Source organism: Rana temporaria, chromosome 3 (assembly GCF_905171775.1).
Source record: "Rana temporaria chromosome 3, aRanTem1.1, whole genome shotgun sequence".
Classification (NCBI taxonomy): domain Eukaryota; kingdom Metazoa; phylum Chordata; class Amphibia; order Anura; family Ranidae; genus Rana; species Rana temporaria.
Genome location: NC_053491.1, coordinates 141,655,598 through 141,677,020, shown reverse-complemented (window position 1 = coordinate 141,677,020; position 21,423 = coordinate 141,655,598). Strand labels below are relative to the sequence as shown.

The following is a 21,423-nucleotide window of genomic DNA, read 5'->3' as shown; positions in this document are numbered from 1 at the left end:
ACACAACACTACCTGGGGCTCAGCATGTGATCTTCTTTTTCATGACAATGCTCAGGCTTCGCAGCCAGTTGCTAGGCTTGAGCACTGTCATATATTGAGGAAGTGATATCGCTCCAGCAATTGTAATTTAATTGCCAGTTGTGACAAAGGAAGTGGAAGTGCGCAAGGGAGGGGAGGGTGCAGAGGGAGAGGGACAAAATGTAGGAGTAACATAACATGTCGGATAAACATGACTTTTTTCCTGCATGGAGTCACTGTGTAGGCCAGCTCCCATTACAAGACCCGAATGCTGTAGCAGTTAAAGGAGTTGTAAAGGAAAAAAAAAATGCCTAAAATTAATGTATGCAAGGTAGACAGACAGAATAGTGTAATGATTATGTTAAAAAACGAGTAAATACCTATTAAATTCCTTCATCTATATCACCTCCGGCTTTCTAGTCTCTGTTCGCTCATTCACTTCCTGGTTTGCGGTGCTCGTTCATGTAAGAACTACATTTCCCAGTATGCATTGTGGCACGCCCAGTAATTCACACCTCCTTTAAGTCTCTAACACGTAGCGAGCGTCCTGCTGCACAGATGTAGTTCCCAGGAGGGGGCGAGCACGTCACTGACCACCGCAGTAAAGCTTCCCTTCATGGTGGTGAATAATAATCAGACAAGCAGGAAGTGAACAGAGAAGAAATAGAGCAACTTCTGAGCAAAAACGAACAATGAGGATGTAAAAAGAGGAATGTCTGCAGGTAAAGGATGCTTATTATGAAAACAATTTTTTTTCCTTTACAACCCCTTTAAGAGAACCCACTGGATAAGAGGTGGTTGATGCTGCCAAATCGGATTGTGTATGGGGAGAAGAAACGGCTCTACGCCGGAAGGCCTGAGGAGGAATTTTGGTTCTAGAAGCGATAAACAAGTATTAACACAAAATAATATGGAAAATAATATGGAAAACAGTAAAAGGGTTGGCCTATTATGAAGTATAGGACAAGATACTAAACACAGAAAGAGAAATGAGTGAGACGTATCTCAGCTCGGGTGAATCACCGAGGCGCGGTCATAACAGAAGCTATGGAGGCAATGTATGAGCTGGCTCAGCGGGGTATGGAACGGCGTTGGTCCGGGCCAGAGGACCTGAATCTTTTCGGAGAGTCTTTGCAGGGGCTCCTTTGATCGAGACCACAGTTGAGTGAAGCTGTTCTCTACTGTAAAAAATGGGGAAAAGGCCTCCTTTCCGAAAAACTCCAGCAGCCATCCTTCAACAAAGGTGGTGGGGTCCCGGCCGTCGCTCTTCTCTAGGGACCCCAATATGCGCACGTTGTTCCGCCTTAAATGGTTTTCCATGTCATCAGCTCTGTTATTAGTATCCCTGGCTAGCTGATGTGCAGCGTGGGCCTCCCAAGCAACAGGGGGCAGCTTATTTTCAACCTCACTCACCCGGCTTTCCACCACTGTCGTGCGTTCACGGATCTTTTGTAAATCCTGTCTTAGCAGGGATACAACTTCTCTCAGTCCCCCAAACTGCTCTTTAAGGGTATTCACTGAAGCAGTGCAAACATGTACCGCCCTGAGTATCTCAGCTAGGGTCGGTTCCTCAGTGTCCTCTGTATCTGCATCTGCTTTCAGGGGAAGAGACTGCTCCACTGAACCGGCCTGCTCTCCACTGCTCCCCCCCTTTCCATCAGACTGCTCCTGTGAGGCTTGCACTGCCATGTGGGACTGCTCTGCGGCCCCCCGCGGTCTGATCTTGGGGACCCCCCAGCTTTTGGGTATAGTAAGTCATGTCTCTCAGGTAGTTCTTACCCTGCGCCTTTAATGTCCTCTTACTGGTCCCCTCCTTGGACTTCTCCGTGCCGCATGGCGTGCGCTGAGCCAGGGCCGCGGCGGCGCCATCTTGGATTTCGAGCCCCGGAAAATCTTAAATTCCATTCCGCGAGTGCAGAGAGCCAGGGGGTGGACCGATTGGTGACCGGGTTGGTAGCCAGCAGGATAGCCATTTGGAGCAGTCAGAACACTGCTGGGAGAGGATCAATAGACTGTGCTGTGAGACACACGCCTTCTCACATGCCGGTCTTGGCCACGCCCCCACAACTTCTGTATATATAAATGAAATAGTAGTCACTAGAGAACTCAGAGTGGCCGAAAGGAAAGTGATAGGGGAAAAAGAGAGTAGGCGGTCATTGTATTGGCTCTGCTACCTGCTCATGGTGGGTCCTCCTGAAGGTGCCACAGCTCCCAGACTTTATCGTGAGCCTCCAGTCTGTTCTGTATTCTAGCGGTCATTTTCTCCATGTGGGGGTATTTCTTAAAGCGGTTGTAAACCCGCATCAAAATTATTATTTTTTTTCTCCTGCAAGGCAAAAGTCATAATGAGCTAATATGCACCGCATATTAGCTCATTATGAAATACTTACCTCGGAACGAGGTGTGTAAAACTTACCTGGTTCACGCCAAGCGAGAAATCATCTTGCTCCGGCGTGTCTTCCGGGTATCGCCGCTCCAGCGCTGTGATTGGCTGGAGCAGGGATGATGTCACTCCCGCGCGTGCACGCGGGAGATTTAAATTTGGCAAGGTCCGGCGGCTGCCGGTCCTTTAGCCGAGGATCCCCCCTGCGCATGCACCGCTGCAGTCAGCGGCGCAATGCGAGGGGAATATCTCCTAAACCGTGCAGGTTTAGGAGATATTCTTTATACCTACAGGTAAGCCTTATTATAGGCTTACCTGTAGGTAAAAGTAAAAAAAGTGGGTTTACAACCACTTTAATGAATTTGTCTCAACCATAGCAACATGACACCAAAGTTGGGTATAAACATACTGAAATTCGTCAGTTTTAAAAGAAAACGGCTGAATTTCTATCCGTGAGTACCTCACTGAATATTATGGGCTTCTGTTGCATGGTCCTGCTAGAAAATTTGCATTTGATCAGCTGCTGCAGCCAATGGCTGCACCGCTGGCCAGTGTATTCTGACTGGGGGGGACCCTGCTGTCAGAATACAATAGTGCAGCGAGGGAAATTCCTGCATTTACACTGCCTGGTTGAAGAGAAAGAAAAACTCCCAGGGTATATCCAGCTTTAGGCTTGTGTTGCGAAAAAAAAAAAAATCTGTTTGAATCTGTTGCACATGTCCAAACTGTCTCAGAAAGTGTTGAAGGGGTTACATGTATAGGGCACTAGACTCCCTAACACAACAATGTGTCACAAGCCTATATTGAATCATCCCCAGTTTGTGGGTAGGCTCTTGGGAGTAAGGGCAGCGTTCTTTAGCTTGAAAATGTGTATGTAGGGTTGGGGGATAGGTGGGTTCAATAGTCAGGGTTGACAATCGGGGAAATGTATCAAAACTGGAGTAGACAGAATTAGAAGCAACTGTGCATGGCAACCAATCGGCTTTAAGTCTCAGCTTGTTCAGTAAATCTTTGAAAAGGAAAGATAGAAACTGGTTATCATAAACAGCTGCTCCAGTCTTGGAAATTCCCCTCACTGTGTTTTCAGCTCAAACTGCAAGTTAGGTGCACACTGGTCAACCAATATTTTTCTGTACTTGTTGCATTTTTAAAAGGGAAATGTGCATGTATTGCTGAAATATACAGATTTTTTTCCTGACATACACATTAAGGCTGAGTTCACACTTGCGCAAATTGGATTTTTGTTTTTACCTGCATCTAATTTGCGTGACAGGAGGGTGTGACCTGGTCTCAATGAAGGCAGTCACGGAGCGCACTGCAGAAGGGTCCTGAGCGTCTTTAGCTCTGTTTTAGGTCCGAATTCAGGCAAAAATGTTGACCTAATTCGGACCCCGCACCCAGGGGTATTGAATTAAAATTCACGAAGGTCCAGTCCGTAAAATGTTCTTCCAGCTGAGGTCTGAATCGTATGTTTGACTCTCAATGGCACCTCTGCATAATGGCAAATGTGGCACGTTTTTGCGAGTGCCACACCACATGGTGCCACAGCAGTATTATGCAGCTCGGTATGGTTCAATTAAAAAAAATAAAAAGGGTCAAGGACTTTTTTCTGCACTTCAGCTTATAAGGCAGCCCACTGAAATAAATGGGCCGCCTACACATGGAACAGTACGCAATGGTGTGAACCTAGCCTCAGATCCTTGTGTATATGCGTTGCTTACCTAGGGAAGAGATGCCACCAGGATACAGCATGGTAAGAAGGCAAGCCGGCAAAGGCAATGTGTATTACTTGGGGTAATGTGCTGCTGGGATACCTTGGGTCTTGCCATTCATGTTGATGTTACTTGATGCGTATCACCTACCTATACATTGTTGCTGACCAAGTACACCCCTTCATGGGAACAATATTCCCTGATGGCAGTGGCCTTTTTCAGCAGGATAATGCCACTTGCCAAACTGAAAAAATGGTTAAAGAATGGTTTGAGGAACACAAGTTTGAGGCGTTGACATGTCCTTCATATTCTCCAGATCTGAATCCAATCGAGCTTCTGTGGGATGTGCTGGAAAAACAAGTCTGATCCATAGAGGTTCCATCTCACAACATACAGGACTTAAAAGATTTATCTGCTACTGATGGCGTGATGCCATGGCTTGGCAGGTCAGGACTGTTTTGGCAGAAAGAGAGGGACCTAATCAATATTAGGTGGTATAGCGATGTCCTTTTGCAACAATTTTTCTCAGCTCATAACTGCCTTTTGCTCATCAGGGCACAATGAAGAAAAAAAGTCCACTTTCATTGCAGAGGTTCTCTATGCTTCACTAGATCCATGATTTATGTCAGAATAGAAAAATGTAGCAAATGCTATTTAAAACTTTGCATTTTCCCCCAAATTCATCGGCAGCAATCCATTTGTCCCCAGCCCCCAGTGTATTAATGGTTGAGAAAAGCAACTTTAGTGGTTTGAAGAGTTTGTGTGCTTTAAACCCTAAAAAGAAGGTGCAATATGAAAGCACTAAATATGCATGTACTGTATATAGAAGTAGAATAAAAAGCCAGCAAAAGCAGACAAATTGTAACCATTAAGACAGTAACAGAAGGGTGGGAACAGCTGGTGTTTATCATTGCCCAAAGATCAGTGCATGTGTTATACCAGCGGATATTCAGGAAAGTATTCCAGAAAGGAAAAGGGCAGCATTCTGTTCCCAGGAGCATATGAATTCCTCAATAGCTTTATGCGACCTCTTAGATATTTATATTGGCCAATCTTTGTGTAATTGCGTACATTTATACAATACCGTCATGTAAATGGGCTCTGGTCTTTGAGAAAGTAATTTTCTATACTTTTACAGGATACTTACCTTTGTCATATATACATTATTCTGTGACTTGTTTATATGATTTTATTCTTCCTGTTATATTATGGTTTCGGAAGGGATTTCCACTAATTGAATTAGTATTACTAAAAGCAGGCACATAGCCAAGTATACTTGTAAGCTATTTACGACTTTCAAGTTCACCTTGATTTAAGTGAGAATGTAATTTTAAATGATAACTAAACCCAGTTACAAAATTGTAATACATTCTAGCTTATTGTCTTTGTGGTGGTTGTGTTAGTTTTTTCTAAGCTAACAATTCAGCAAATACAGAAAATACCGGTTGATCTTGCAACGTCCTTGTCACTTCCTGCGAGTTGCATTGAATAATATCTTCCTTCCTAGTTATCACCTGTAAACTACCAATCCCTGCCACCCTCCCTTACAATGAGGAGGGTTATATATGAACATGTTTGAGGTCCATGTCAGTAGAGTAGCCCTGGGGTGACAACCATGGCTCCCTCCATAGATACAGTGAGGGAGTGATGTATCCATCAATGGACAGGAAGTGTTATTTACATGATTACCAGGTGAAAATAGAGCAAAGGGGGCTTCAAAAACAAAGAAATGAATGCAGTCAGCACACCAAGCACTAGTAAGCCGCAATATATTACATGTTTAGTTTTGATTCAGATGCACTTTAATAAAATAATTAAAGGATATTTTAATAGGCTACAGAAAAACCCTAACCTTTGCTCTCGTGTATATATAGGGCCAGATTCACAAAGAGTTACGCCGGCGTATCAGTAGATACACCGATGTAACTCGGAATCTAAGCCCGTCGTATGTTTAAGTGTATGCTCAAACTGAGATACACTTAAACCTACCTAAGATACGACGGCCTGTGCCGTCGGAACTTAGGGTGCAATATTTCCGCTGGCCGCTAGGTGGCGCTTCCATTGAGTTCGGCGTAGAATATGCAAATGAGTAGATACGCTGATTCACGAACGTACGCTTGCCCGTCGCAGTAAACATACGCCGTTTCCGTAAGAGATACGCCGCGTAAAGATAAACATGCCCCCTAGGTGGCGTAGCCAATGTTAAGTATGGCCGTCGTTCCCGCGTCAAAATTTAAAAATTTTACTTCGTTTGCGTAACTCGTCCGTGAATGGGGCTGGACGTAATTTACGTTCACGTCGAAACCAATGACACCCTTGCGTCGTACTTTGGAGCAATGCACACTGGGAAGCTCCACGGACGGCGCATGCGCCGTTCGGGAAAAACATCAATCACGTCGGGTCACCATAAATTAACATTAAACACGCCCCCTCATCCTCATTTGAATTACACGCGCTTACGCCGGCCCCATTTACGCTACGCCGCCGTAACTTAGGAGGCAAGTGCTTTGTGAATATAACACTTGCCTCTCTGACTTACGGCGGCGTATCGTAAATACGATACGCTGCGCCGCCAGAACAATGCGCGCCCCTACCTGAATCCGGACCATCATTTACTTTAAAATGGTTGTAAAGGCAGAAAGTTTCTTTTTATCTTAATGCATTCTGTGCTTTAGGATACAAAGCCTTCTGTGTGCATCAGCCCCCCTAATAATTACCTGAGCCCATCTCGATCCAGTGATGTTGCACGAGAGACTTGAGAAAAAAAAACATGCATTCATAAGATGTAGTATCATAAACTACTAGCAACTACTAGCATGCGCGCAGGAGACTTCTTTTCGGCAAGGTCTGGCGGCTGCCGGGCCTTTAGCCGAGGAACCCCCTGCGCATGCGCCGTACAGGTTTAGGAGATATTCTTTTTACCTACAGGTAAGCCTTATTATAGGCTTACCTGTAGGTAAAATGGTAGTACAGAGTTTACTACCACTCTAAGTCTGGTGTAAAGTTATCTGTAATGCTTACCAGGGAGGAACAGTTGAAACTAAATGGTGCTCATTTACTAAAGGCAAATGGACTGTTCACTTGCTAGGGAACTTACATTTTGCAAGGGAATTTTTCCTACTGAATGTGGTGAAATTTCCTTTGGCAAAGAATACCCAACCGGGTGCAATGAAAACAAAAACATAATTTATGCTTCATTGAATACATGATTGAAAATAGAAGTCAGTAAAACTTCACCTCATTTACTAAGCTCTGAAGATCGTACCCTTGCAAAGAGAACAATCTATTTGTTAAATCAACGACATAATGTTTAGGATGCAGGGGGTCTGCAGTGATCTTTTCTGCCTGTTTTACGACTATGGAGTTTTAGTCCTGAATTGTGGGCAGGTCAGCATCAGTGATTTTTTTGCAGACCTAAGTGTCCGCTGTAGTCTGCTCCGATCCTGTTTTGAGGCCAAGCCAAATAGTGATGGAAGTGCAAAGAAGAGACTTGATTTCTGTATTGTAAAAGTGTATCAGCAGACCTTGAGGCAGGTTGAGTTTTTTGAGCAAATGAAGGAAGTATATCCTTTGTTAAGCTTTTTTAAAGGATCTTATTGATGCTGGCTATCCAACTCGACATCCAACATTGCCAACATTAAAGCGGAGGTCTGCCAAAATTTGTTTTTTAAAAGCCAGCAGCTACAAATACGGCAGCTGCTGACTTTTAAAATATGGACACTTACCTGTCCAGCGCACCCGCGTGCCTCGGTCCTCGGATGCTGCCGTCGCCAGCTTCGCTAAGGGAATCAGGAAATTAAGCCTTGCGGCTTCACTTCCTGGCTCCCTACTGTGCATGCGTGAGTCGCGCTGCGCAATTGATATGGTCCCTCCTGTCTTCTATCTGCAGGGGGGACAGGAAGTGGCATAGATTATCTGCAGATTCTGCAGATATCTTTGCCCGGAAGTGGGTGCAAATACCTGTATTATACAGGTATCTCCACCCCCCTACCCCCTGAAAGGTGCCAAATGTAACACCGGAAGCGGGGAGGGTTCCGAAAAGCAGAGGTTCATTTTAATTTTGCAGCTGCTGGATCAGTGACTGCTAAGGAATGACTACAAACCACTATTTCTACAAGCATACTGTATATTAATAAAACCAGCCATATTCTGGGTTTTGGTGAAGGGATCCTGTGCTCCTACTAAACCATATGTTTTACCTTTATTACCGTTATGTGAAACGGTAAAGTATCCGTTGAGAAAATTCAGGTGTCTTTGCTGCTCAATCCAAAAAAATTGGAAACTCTTAGATCAGAACAAAATAAGTCTTATTTTTCTTTATTCTCTGAAGTCTGGCTCAGCAGAGGATTTTGCCTTTTTCTTTATTCTTTTTTGTTTGTTCACTCTCCTTCAACAATAGTTCTCTGTCGTGCCTGTTGTGTACAATGAAAGAATTACATTTATACATTTGATGCAAACCGCGCAGTAGACGAACTATTTCAGCCTACCAGTTGTGGTCCCATGCCATACCTGTAATGAAATTTTCTTTGTATGGTGTTATTTTCAACATGTCAATAAGAGTGTCTGTGAAAGTAATTAGAATCCCTTATTTTTTTTAAAAAGCGAGTGTGATCCGCATGAAGTTCCCAATCCAGAACTCTGTGCAATTTTAACACACCTGTCTTTAGACACCAGGGGGGGGATGAGATATGTATTTCTGTGGATTAGTAATTGCATATAGTTTGAGGCCAGCACAACAAATCTGAATCCCGGTGACCCAGAAAATCACTCATCTTAGTTTAGTGCTTAACAGATTAATGGAATACCAGATGTACAAACTTTTGCAAATAGCATGCTAAGTACAAAATGTCTGGCCTAGAACATGAAATGTATTTAAATCTTTCTTAAAAATCGAATCCATTGTGCTTTACAACTTGTGTAGAAACCACATATATGAATAAACTTTCTACAGCAGAGTGAATCCGCAGCATACCTATGGTGTGTGAAAAATGGTGATTATTTTATGTTCATCATGTTTTCTGTTTCAATGATTTTTATTGAAGTTTACAAGACAATTAGAAAGTTAAATAACTGAACAACGTATCGTAAATCTGTATCGCAGTACAGAGAACATTTCGGGAAGTGTTTTAACATCTTATGACCTACACATCCGTTACCTCTCATTACCCCACATCAGGGATAGAGGAAAAGAGAAAAAAAGGGGAGGTGGAAAGTTATACAACAGAACAACATTTCTGAACCCTGGAGGAAACTATAAGTATTCCCGTGTCTCCCCTACACTCGACAGGAGGAGGGAGGGGAAAGACCATAGTAACATAACCATAAGGCCAGTATCCTCTATCCCATTCATCGTGGGATCAGTGTGGTCTGGAGATACTGACGCTAAATTCAATGTTTAGACCAAGTATTATGACCTCTTTTATGATGCACTCATTGTAACATGTTTTATAACGTCCATCTCCCTGACAGGGAGAGTATAAGGAAAGAAGTAAGCCAAGGGGAAAAGAGAGGGATAATAATAGAAAGTAGGATAGAATACCAAAGAAGAGCGTGCACTCCATAGTATGAGCTTATCTGAGCCCTGACAAGGGGTCAGATAAGTATTTGATCCAGGGTTCCTAAATCTTTTCAAACCTAACTCGTTTGTCTAATAGAATCGCCAAAAGGCGTTCGTTTATCATGGTCCATGACAGCTTATTTTTCACGAAGTCGCAGTGGATCATAGGTGTCCTCCATGACCTAGCTATCGCTATCCTAGCTGCTGTAAAAATAAAGGCTATGAGTTTCCCTGCCTGTCTTGGTGGTCCGTCGTCCCAAAAGAGCTTGCTGTGGTGATTTGAGTAGATTCACCTGTGTATGTGAGTAGATGAAGTTGTACATACGGATCCAAAAGTGTTTCACTTTGGGACATGACCACCATATATGTAATAATGTGCCTTCCATCCCGCACCCTCGAAAACAAGAGCAAGAGACCCCTGTAACAAATGTGGCTATTCTCATTGGAACCATGTACCATCTCATCAATACCTTATAGTTTGCTTCAATCAATGAGGTATTTATGTATGATTTGAATAATGCTAAAGAGATTGTATTATCTGTTCCGTGTTTTTTTTTTTTTTAACTATTGAAATAAAAGAGACCAGTTGGGTGTAAATAATCTTATTAATGAGTGTTGGATTTTAGAAACTTTGAATCGCTGTGTAGTAGAGCTGCACAATTTATTGTTAAAAATCGAAATCGCGATTCTACCTCCCCCGGTTTTAAAACAGCATTTACCCTATTCTATGTAACAAGCGCAGAGTTCTCTGCTCACTTCTGACAGCTAGAAAAAAATAAATAAAAATCCAGGCAGCCTGCCAAGTTTATCTCAACATCGGAGATAACTGTAAACAAAGTTTCGTACTTAGTTTAAAGGAATGAACTTCAGTCTGTAAATGAGGTGAGTTTAACAAGTTTAGCCACTTAAGGATTTCAAGACTAAACCTTTTTCTAACACTTGTTGCTTACAAGTTAAAAGCAGTATTTTTTTTACTAGAAAATAAAATGGTGGTTGATGCAATATTGTATATCATATTGTATTTGCGCAGCTGTCTTTTAAACAAAATATTTTGGTAAAAAATTCACTTTAATGAATAAAAAAAAAAAAAAATTGTATAATGTGAAAGACCCTGCAAGAATCGTGAGAGAATTGTGATCTTTATTCTAGGCAAAAAAATTGTGATTCTCATTTTAGCCAAAATCGTGCAGCTCTACTGTATAGTTTTATTTGTATGCACACTTAGAAGCTGGTATATTTGCGTAATACATAAGCAGGGCATGATTCCGGCTAGTCTATGGGTCTTCTAATTTAATAAAAACAATGCTCTCCTTGCATGGCTGATATCCTACTTCAACAGTTAAAAACTCTTACCCTAGGTTCCCCCAATGCACTTTTTTTTGTGCGTTCTGCAGTTTGGAGAAATGCACTACAATCCATTTAACATAGTTTCCTATGGTACACATTCACATCTATGCATTTTTCAGCCCATACATTTTTGGAAAGGGTCTGGGACTTTTTCCTGCAGCAGATTGCGTTTTGCGCACAATAGACTTTAATGGGCCCACACCAAAACCACGACACTTGTTTTTACGCGTGTTTTGTGTTTTTTTTCCTCCATAACACATTGTGTATAGCTGGCTGTTAAGGAGTGGGCTGGGAAGCTGGCCACCACGTCCTTAACAACTGATGAGTCAGAATGTAGAAACAAGAATTGCCAGCAATATAAAAATTGGCAAAAAAAAAAAAACAGTAAGGGGTCCCACCCCCAATCCATACCAGGCCCTTCAGGTCTGGTATGAATTTTCAGGGGTATCCTATGCCAGAATTATAAAAATGGCGTGGAGTCCCCCCCCCCCAAAGTCTATACCAGATCCTTATCCAAGCATGCAGCCCAACAGGCCAGGATAGGGAGGAAAGGAGCAAACCCCCCCCCCCCCCCCCAAACCATACCAGTCCACATGCCCTCAACATGGGGGGCAGAGGGGGACAAGAGCCTCCTCCCCACAACCCTGGCTGGTGGTAGTGGGGGTCTGTGGGGGGCTTACTCAGAATCTGAAAGCACCTTTAACAAGGGGGCCCCCAGACGCCACCCCCTCCATGTAAATACGTATTCACATGGGAGTAAGCTCGCTGACAGCTGATCACTGATTGGTTGTTAAGGACACTGCGCCCGGCTTCCTGCCCCATTTCTTAACCAGCTATACACAGTTTTTTAAAGAGAGAAAAAAGGCAAAGCACCTGAAAGCCGCATAAATCGCAACCGCACAGATGTGAACCTAGGTTTTTAGCCCCACGCCAGACCTGCACATCTTACTCGCTGTGGCCACCTAGAGTGCCAGCTCAAGAAACCCGTCTCTACACACACCAAAGGTTTTAAAGGTTTAAAGGTTTTGATTTATTCAAGTTTTTTTTTTTTTTTTTTACTATGTCTATTTGGGGAGATTTGACGATTGTAGGTTTTAGATTTCTCATCACTCTCTGTTCTAGTGACAGCGGTCATCTGGACAGATGGGAAAAGTGGCTCTTCCCAGTGGGGCCTCAGCCATACAAACCTGAAAGAGTGCACACCTAGGTCTCTTTATAATTGGTAAAAAAAACAATCAGAATCAATGTGATTCAATCAGTGTGTCCAATCAATAGGTAAATGTGCCGCTACCCCATATGACTAGGATGAGATCCAGACCCCTGTGCCCAGACTCACATGTTACTTGCAGTTAATTCAGTGAAGAAGTGAGAGCCCGGCACCAAAGCATCTTATATTTAAAGGAATCATTTTATTTCTACAAGACATAAAAATGAATCAATTCCTTGTAAAATATTGATGCGTTTCAGCCTCTTGTGGAGGCCTCCTTAGTCATAATAATATTATTATGCTTTGGTACCAGACTTGCATCTTCACCATTCTTTAGTGTGTATCTTGGGTGAAAGTTGTGTTAATTGTATGTGAAAACATTCATAAATTGACCCCATACTTTGCAACACATAATGGTCTTCCCTATAATCTATACTAGAGAGTCCCCATGCTAATGTGTCTTGAGAAGGCTCTTAAAATATACATTTTTTTTTATAGATCAGTCTGCATAATCCATTTTTACAGACTCTAAAATGAAAAATTTAATTGTACAGCAGTATTCTGAACAATTATTGTAAAAGGAGAAACAGAAGTTAAGATTTTAATATTCTTTTACTAAACATAACACGTTTAGTAAGTTAACATACAAATTTTCTTCCCTTAGAATCCAACACAAGTCGGAACAGCACTTCAAGTGTTCTACAACCTGGGAGCTTTAAAAGGTGTCATTACCAGTGTGGTGGATGGTTATAGTTCAGCATTAGATGAGAATATCAACAATGCTTTGGATATCAAAATTCTAACACAATCATCACAAGCTGTCCAGAGAGGTGAGAATTACATTTTTGTATGCTTAAAGGCAAGCATTTTGTTTTGGCATTGTTACCAGCTTTGAGGAATTGTTGCCTTTGTGTGCAAACCAATTTTCATACAGTATTCCTTTTCATGCTGAATGCTCATGAGTATGAAACTTTTCAAAGATTTGCATAATAAAAAGGTTGTAATTTTCATATGCTCTACATAATTGCACCTGCACATTACAATCTAGAAAAAGTGGTTACAAAATAAAAAAATAAATAAATATAAATTCTGTATGTGGCTAAAGAATGTAATGAGCATGTTTTGTAATTTTGCATGCCTTTTATTTATATGAATTCCATGTTTACATGCAGGTAAAGCTGTCAAATGGCAGTGGCAGGAGTTGGGTTCTAAAGGTTTACATTTTCTTAAAAAAAAATTAAATTTGGTGCAACATGGACTGAAAGATGTATCAGTCAATCTGTGTGTGCCAAATTGATGCTTCCTGCGCTTACTAGGGAATATGTGCAATAACAATGATATGTGATTAAAATTACATTAGCTGTGTGTGTATACTAATGAATTAAATATAGGTTGCTGCTTTCTGAAGGTGCCTGTGCCTTTTAAATATGTGACTAGTTTGGAAGCGCTACCCCACGTGATAAATTATGATTATATTACAACAAAAGCTGTGCAAATATCAAATCAAATTAAAGTGCATGTGCAACAATGGAGTTCATATATAGTTTGTGAAGTTCACAAAATTTCATATAATTTTCATAAGACTTCCAAATCTTCTTGGTGCATAACTATTTTCATGTGCAAAATAAAAGTACCAAGTGCTTTAATGTCGCAGTCACAATAAAAATCGCAGATTGCCGCCATTACTAATAAAAAAATGCCATAAACCTATCACCCTTTTTGTAGGCACTATAACTTTTGCGCAAACGAATCAATATACGCTGCTTGCGTTTTTTTTTTACCAAAAATATGTAGACGAATACATATTGGCCTAGAAATGTGTTTTTATATATATTTTTTGGGGATATTTATTATAACAAAAAGTAAAAAATATTGCTTGTTTTTCAAAATTGTCGCTCTTTTTTTGTGTATAGCGCAAAAAATAAAAACCGCAGAGGTGATCAAATACCACCAAAAGAAAGCTATATTTGTGGGGAAAAAAGGACGTAAATTTTGTGTGGTTCCGACATCACACAACCGCGCAATTGTCAGTTAAAGTGACGCAGTGCCGAATCGCAAAAAAGTGCTCTGGTCAGGAAGGGGGTAAATTCTTCTGGGGCTAAAGTGGTTAACAAGTTATTTCTCACACGCAGCTTATGCATACTTGCAATTACACCCCAAATTACATTCTTCTACTCCTCAGTATGGTGATCAGTGGCGGAACTACCACCATAGCGACCCACGCGGGCGCTATGGGGCCCGCAGCCGAGTGGGGCCCGGTGAGCAGGGCAAGGCAATGATCAAGTTTTTTTTTTTTCTCACCGAGTGTCTGTCAGCTAAATGCCATTCAGACCTGGGAAGTGCCATCGGCGCTATAGGGGGGGGGGGGGGACACATTAAACCATCCAATCAAAATCAGCTCATGTCAGCATGGAGGAGCCAAGTGTGACAGGCGCCCCCCATGCTTGATGAAAAGTGTGACTGGCCACTCGGCCAGAACAGCTTGCTCCGCCTACCCTCCTCTGCGCACCGTCCCTTCATCCTTTTCGCCCCCCGTACCTCCCCCCCCCCCCCCGGGCCCCACCTGACCTCACTCCTTCAGCACTGTCCTGCATGAATACAGTGACATCCCTGAGGCGGAGTCTCCTTGCCTCTGCTGTTTGAGTGGGCAGGATGGGGATTCACCTGACCACAAGATCGTGTCCGTCTGGTGTCAGAGGGAGACAAGTCAGTGTGGAGGTAAATCATCTTGCAGTTCCTCGTGTAGCTTCACATGCACCTCTATGCTAAATCTGCTGTATTACTGCAGATTAGCATGGAAGTGCTGCCTACTAGCAGACAATTGGACTTAATGATTTTACTGTCTCCAGGTTTTCACTCCCCCTGGTGTATACCCTCCCTGCTGTATACCCTCCTGACCCCTCCCCGGTGTATACCCTCCTGACCCCTCCCTGCTGTATACCCTCCTGACCCCTCCCCGGTATATACCCTCCTGACCCCTCCCTGCTGTATACCCTCCTGACCCCTCCCTGCTGTATACCCTCCTGACCCCTCCCTGCTGTATACCCTCCTGACCCCTCCCCGGTATATACCCTCCTGACCCCTCCCTGCTGTATACCCTCCTGACCCCTCCCTGCTGTATACCCTCCTGACCCCTCCCTGCTGTATACCCTCCTGACCCCTCCCCGGTGTATACCCTCCTGACCCCTCCCTGCTGTATACCCTCCTGACCCCTCCCTGCTGTATACCCTCCTGACCCCTCCCCGGTATATACCCTCCTGACCCCTCCCCGGTATATACCCTCCTGACCCCTCCCTGCTGTATACCCTCCTGACCCCTCCCCGGTATATACCCTCCTGACCCCTCCCTGCTGTATACCCTCCTGACCCCTCCCCGGTGTATACCCTCCTGACCCCTCCCCGGTATATACCCTCCTGACCCCTCCCTGCTGTATACCCTCCTGACCCCTCCCTGCTGTATACCCTCCTGACCCCTCCCTGCTGTATACCCTCCTGACCCCTCCCCGGTATATACCCTCCTGACCCCTCCCTGCTGTATACCCTCCTGACCCCTCCCTGCTGTATACCCTCCTGACCCCTCCCCGGTGTATACCCTCCTGACCCCTCCCCGCTGTATACCCTCCTGACCCCTCCCTGCTGTATACCCTCCTGACCCCTCCCCGGTATATACCCTCCTGACCCCTCCCCGGTATATACCCTCCTGACCCCTCCCTGCTGTATACCCTCCTGACCCCTCCCCGGTATATACCCTCCTGACCCCTCCCTGCTGTATACCCTCCTGACCCCTCCCCGGTGTATACCCTCCTGACCCCTCCCCGGTATATACCCTCCTGACCCCTCCCTGCTGTATACCCTCCTGACCCCTCCCTGCTGTATACCCTCCTGACCCCTCCCTGCTGTATACCCTCCTGACCCCTCCCTGCTGTATACCCTCCTGACCCCTCCCCGGTGTATACCCTCCTGACCCCTCCCCGGTGTATACCCTCCTGACCCCTCCCCGGTGTATACCCTCCTAACCGTCCCTAGTGTATTTCCTTCTGACCCCTCCCTGGTGTGTGCCCTTCTGATCCTCCCTGCCTCTGTCTGAACCCCCCCCACCACCACCACCACCACCACCACTGCCTCTGACTGAACCCCGCACCACCACCGCTGCCTCTGACTGAACCCCCGCACCACCACCGCTGCCTCTGACTGAACCCCCGCACCACCACCGCTGCCTCTGACTGAACCCCCGCACCACCACCGCTGCCTCTGACTGAACCCCCGCACCACCACCGCTGTCTCTGACTGAACCCCCGCACCACCACCGCTGCCTCTGACTGAACCCCCGCACCACCACCGCTGTCTCTGACTGAACCCCCGCACCACCACCGCTGCCTCTGACTGAACCCGCACCGCTGCCTCTGACTGAACCCCCCCACCACCACCGCTGCCTCTGACTGAACCCCCGCACCACCACCGCTGCCTCTGACTGAACCCGCACCGCTGCCTCTGACTGAACCCCCGCACCACCACCGCTGCCTCTGACTGAACCCCCGCACCACCACCGCTGCCTTTGACTGAACCCCCCCACCACCACCGCTGCCTTTGACTGAACCCACACCGCTGCCTCTGACTGAACCCCCGCAACACCACCGCTGCCTCTGACTGAACCCCCCCACCACCACCGCTGCCTCTGACTGAACCCCCTGCACCACCACCGCTGCCTCTGACTGAACCCCCCCACCGCTACCTCTGACTGAACCCCCCCCCCCCCACCACCACTGCTGCCTCTGACTGAACCCCCCCCCCCCCACCATCACCACAGCTGCATTGGATGGAACCCCCCAACCACCACCACTGTTGCATGTAAATCTAACTCCGTAATACATTAAATTTTCATTTTAATTGTCATGATATAACATTGTATGTAGGGGCCTTTTGGTGGGCGTACTTTTTTCTTGGGGGGGGGGGGGGGCAGCATTTAAATCTTGGGCCCAGGCAGCACAATGTCTTGGGCCAGCCCTGGCGCTGCATGAAGTTTCTGGAGCCGGTCGGAGGACAGCCGCCCGGCACCAGGTCAGAGGAGACTTTCCTAACCATCTGGGAGCGGGGAACCCCAAAGCCAGGCAGCACTGCAGGCAGGCGGCAGCAGCACACACACACACTGCAGCAGCAGGTGACTCCACTGACTCGTGACTGAGGGGGCCAGCCAGGACCAGGTACCTACCTACGTGTATAATCACAAATGTTGTCAGTGTCACTCACAACTGAGACTGAGAGCTAATTGCCTTATATACTACCCAGTAACTGCCACTAATGCCCAGCTCATTAAATTAATGAATGAAGCATATGCAGCAGCTAATTGAAATTCAAAGTGCAAAGAAGCTTTGCAAAGTTTGGTCACCTACTACCCAGGCTTACTAGTAGGTGACCAAACTTTGCAAAGCTTCTTTGCTCTTTGAATTTCAATTAGCTGCTGCATATGCTTCATTAATTTAATGATCTGGGCATTGGTGGCAGTTACTGGGTCTGATGTAGAAGATAATCAGTATCATGTATATCAATCATCATGTGTATGTATGTTGTATCACCCGACCCACTTGCCATTATGCCATAACATGTTCTTAAAGCGGAAGGTTCACCCTAAAAAACATCTACCGTATTTATCGGCGTATAACACGCACTTTTTTCCCCTTAAAATCTGGGGAAAATCATGGGTGCGCGTTATACGCCGATCCCCGCTTTCTGAGCGCCACCGCCGACATATACTGAGTACAGTACGGCGTTCAAAAACAGCGCGGAAGAAGCGAGAGGACACCACGAATGCCGCAGACGGACGCCGGACTGCATTAGTTCATTTTTTTTTTGGAGGGGGGGGGCCCATACAACATTTTGCTATGGGGCCCTGTGATTTCTAGTTACGCCCCTGATGGTGATACCTCTTGTGTGAGACTTTTACAGAGCCTGGCTACATGCAGAGGCCCAACATGCAAGGAGCACTATCAGGCGTTCTAGGGACATAAATTACACATACCATTTCTAGATTACCTCTTGCACTTTTGAAGGTCCTAGAGCACCAGGACAATGGAAACGCCCAAAAAATGACTATCCTCGGGCATGCTTAAGCCTACGCTTGTGGTTACAGGATCAGAACCTGCAAAAGGGAAGATCCTATCTCCCGGTAACTTGGAGAGTACTGACTACAGATGCCAGTCTCTCAGGCTGGGGAGCGACCCTAGAGGGGCTCACAGCTCAAGGAAGATGGTCAAGGACAGAACGGATCCTGCCCACCAACATCCTGGAATTACGGGCAGTACATCTGGCCCTAGGGTCCTGGATGATGGAGCTTCAGGAGTACCCTATAAGGGTTCAGTCCGACAATGCCACTGCAGTGGCCTATATAAACCACCAAGCTGGTACCTGGAGTCGTTCAGCTTTGAAAGAGGTGAACCACATACTAGCCTGGGCAGAGAGACATGTGCCAATTATATTGGCAGTCCATATCCCAGGAATAGAGATCTGGAAGGTAGATTATCTCAGTCGCCAGCAGGGGAATGGTCCCTACACACAGGGGTGTTCAAGGAAATTTGCCAACGTTGGGGATGGCCAGATGTCGACCTACTGGCATGGCAGATGCTCTGATAATTCCATGGAGCCAATACTCCCTGGTTTATGCTTTCCCTCCAATCCCTCTTCTTCCACATTTGTTGCACATGATTCGGAAAGAGGGAGTTCCAGTCATTCTGGTGGCACCAGCCTGGCCCAGAAGGCCCTGGTTCCCGGAGATTGTGAGACTGACAATAGACGGGCCATGGAGGCTTCCACAGCGCCCGGATCTACTGTCTCAAGGTCCTATATTTCTCCCCAATTTACAGTCTCTAAATTTGATGGCATGGCTATTAAAGCTAGGGTGTTGAAAGACCGTGGCATCTCGGGACCAGTAGTGTCTACCCTAGTGAATGCTAGAAAAGCTGTCACTAGAAAGATTTATCCTAAGGTCTGGAAGACTTGTATTGCTTGGCGTGAAGCCAGAAAATGGCATCCTCGGAAATACGTGCTTGGGAGAATTCTCTCTTTTCTACAGTCAGCTGTGAAAATCAAATTTGGCTTTGAGTAAAATCAGATGTCAGATTTCGGCCTTGTCAGTATTTTTCCAAAGGCCTTTAGTCTCCCATTCACTGGTCCGAACATTTATGCAGGGGGCATCTCGCTTGCTTCCCCACATTAGGTCACCTATGTGTCCTTGGGACTTGAACTTGGTCTTGTCTGTATTAAAGAAACAACCATTTGAACCTATTAAGGAAATTCCATTAGACTTGCTGTCACTCAAGCTAGACTTCCTGATGGCTATTGCCTCGGCTAGAAGGGTGGCGGAGTTGGCGGTCCTTTTTATGCAGGGAACCGTATTTAATCCTTCACCATGACAGGGTCGTGTTATAACCTGTTCCATCCTTTTTGCCCAAATTGGTATTGGCCTTTCATTTAAATCAGGACATTATTTTGCCCCTTTTTTTTCTCTCAGCCTCGTTCGGCAGAAGAGAGACGACTGCACTCCTTGGACGTCGTCCGGGCAGCCAAGGTTTATTTGTCTAGATCTGCGGAGATCCGAGGACCCAAGAAAGTGCAAGGCAGTTTTCAAAGCTTCCATTGCCAATTGGGTCTGTCAATTGGTCATTCAGGCCTACGGTCTGAAATGTAAAGCTCCTCCCTTTAGGGTGAGAGCTCATTCTACCAGGGGTGTAGGAACCTCCTCGGCTTTTCGCCATCAGGTATCTGTGGCTCAGATTTGTAAGGCTGCTACCTGGTCTTCAGTGCATACGTTCACAAAATGTTATCAAGTGGATGTTCGAGCAGCCGAGGATTCGGCAGGTTGCCGTATAAAGTTCTAATGGCTATTATTTTTTGGCAGGGGGTCTCCCTCCCCTCAAGACTATTTCTCTGGGACGTCCCAGAAGGTGATGAATATTAGCCTGACTGTATGTACCATGATGTATGAAAACTACTGTAACTACACACCGTAATGCAAGGCTTTCTCCCTGGTGTGGAGAAAGCCTCTTGAGGGGGGAGGGGGCGAGCAGGCGTGTCAGGACACTCTCTACTTTGTAGATAAAAAAAGGAGCTGTGTGTTAGTGGGCGTTTTGACACTCCTGCTCTCCCCCTCCCCCTCAAGAAGCTTTCTCCACACCAGGGAGAAAGCCTCACATTAAGGTGTGTAGTTACAGACAGAAGAACAGGAAGTGAGGATTTCTCAGAAGAAATAAGGACATTTTAAAGCAAAATCGAAGGGTGAGGCAAGTGAAGGAGGGCTGCACTAAGGTAAAGGAAGCTATTTAGGGGGGAAAAAATACCTTTACAACCCCTTGAAATCTTAAGATAGACTTCAATTTTTTTCTATGACCTTGACTCCTTTCTAAGTTTATATTTAAACATTCCCCTCCTGGTGCCAAGCTTTTCCCCATCATTTCACTTTCATATGCCTGAGCCTCTAAATATCTGAGGCCCCTGTACAGCCTGGAATTAGGATCTTAGGGGGCTCCACAGGGAGATGGGGATTAATCTGAAGACTAGTTGCAGGCACTACAATTATTATGTGTGTCCATTAGGGCAATGTATTTGTATGTTTATGTTCTGCTTCTGACAGGTAATAGAAACAGGAAAAACTCCCCCACAAGGTCTAAACAAACCACTACTCAAAATCATTTTTTTTTAAATGGTGACGGGTTAATCTTATGTTGCTTTTAGTTCCCACACTAACACACCTTTTAAGTTTGTGTGAATTAAATATTTTGTACTGCTCTTAGCATGCATTTATATAGCATTTTGCAATGATCTGGAATATATTGTTTAAATTTTGCATTGAATAGTTTGGAGCTGTGTTCACTTAAATGTTCTGCTGCTTTGGTTGGGCAACCCATTATGTGGCTTTTATTCTTTTTTGTACATCAATTGTGAAGGCATAGTAAAGTCAGTGTCAAAAGCCATTTTTTATTGAAAGCAAGCTGCTATTGGCCTGGGTTTCAGTTTGATGTTCTTATACAGTAACACTTAAAATGTTTGGAACAGCTTCTATCATAAAAAAAAGCCTTGTCTGACAACTGGAAAAGGGTCATAAATGTCAGGGAAGTTATTGTATAGAAAATCATACTTTTCTATTTTACAAGATGACTGAACCAGAGAACTACAAAGGGGCTAGGCTATATGCGATTTAGAAATCTAAA

At 45.0% G+C, this 21,423-nt stretch overlaps 1 protein-coding gene across 1 annotated transcript in view; it reads left to right on the top strand.

Annotated features, from left to right (window-relative positions):
• The window catches only part of COG5 (component of oligomeric golgi complex 5), a 480,035-nt gene that overhangs the window by 286,361 nt on the left and 172,251 nt on the right, over positions 1-21,423 (top strand). The window contains exon 8 of the mRNA XM_040343536.1: positions 12,889-13,054. Coding sequence (XP_040199470.1) covers positions 12,889-13,054 — 166 coding nt within the window. The remainder of the gene's footprint in view (positions 1-12,888; positions 13,055-21,423) is intronic.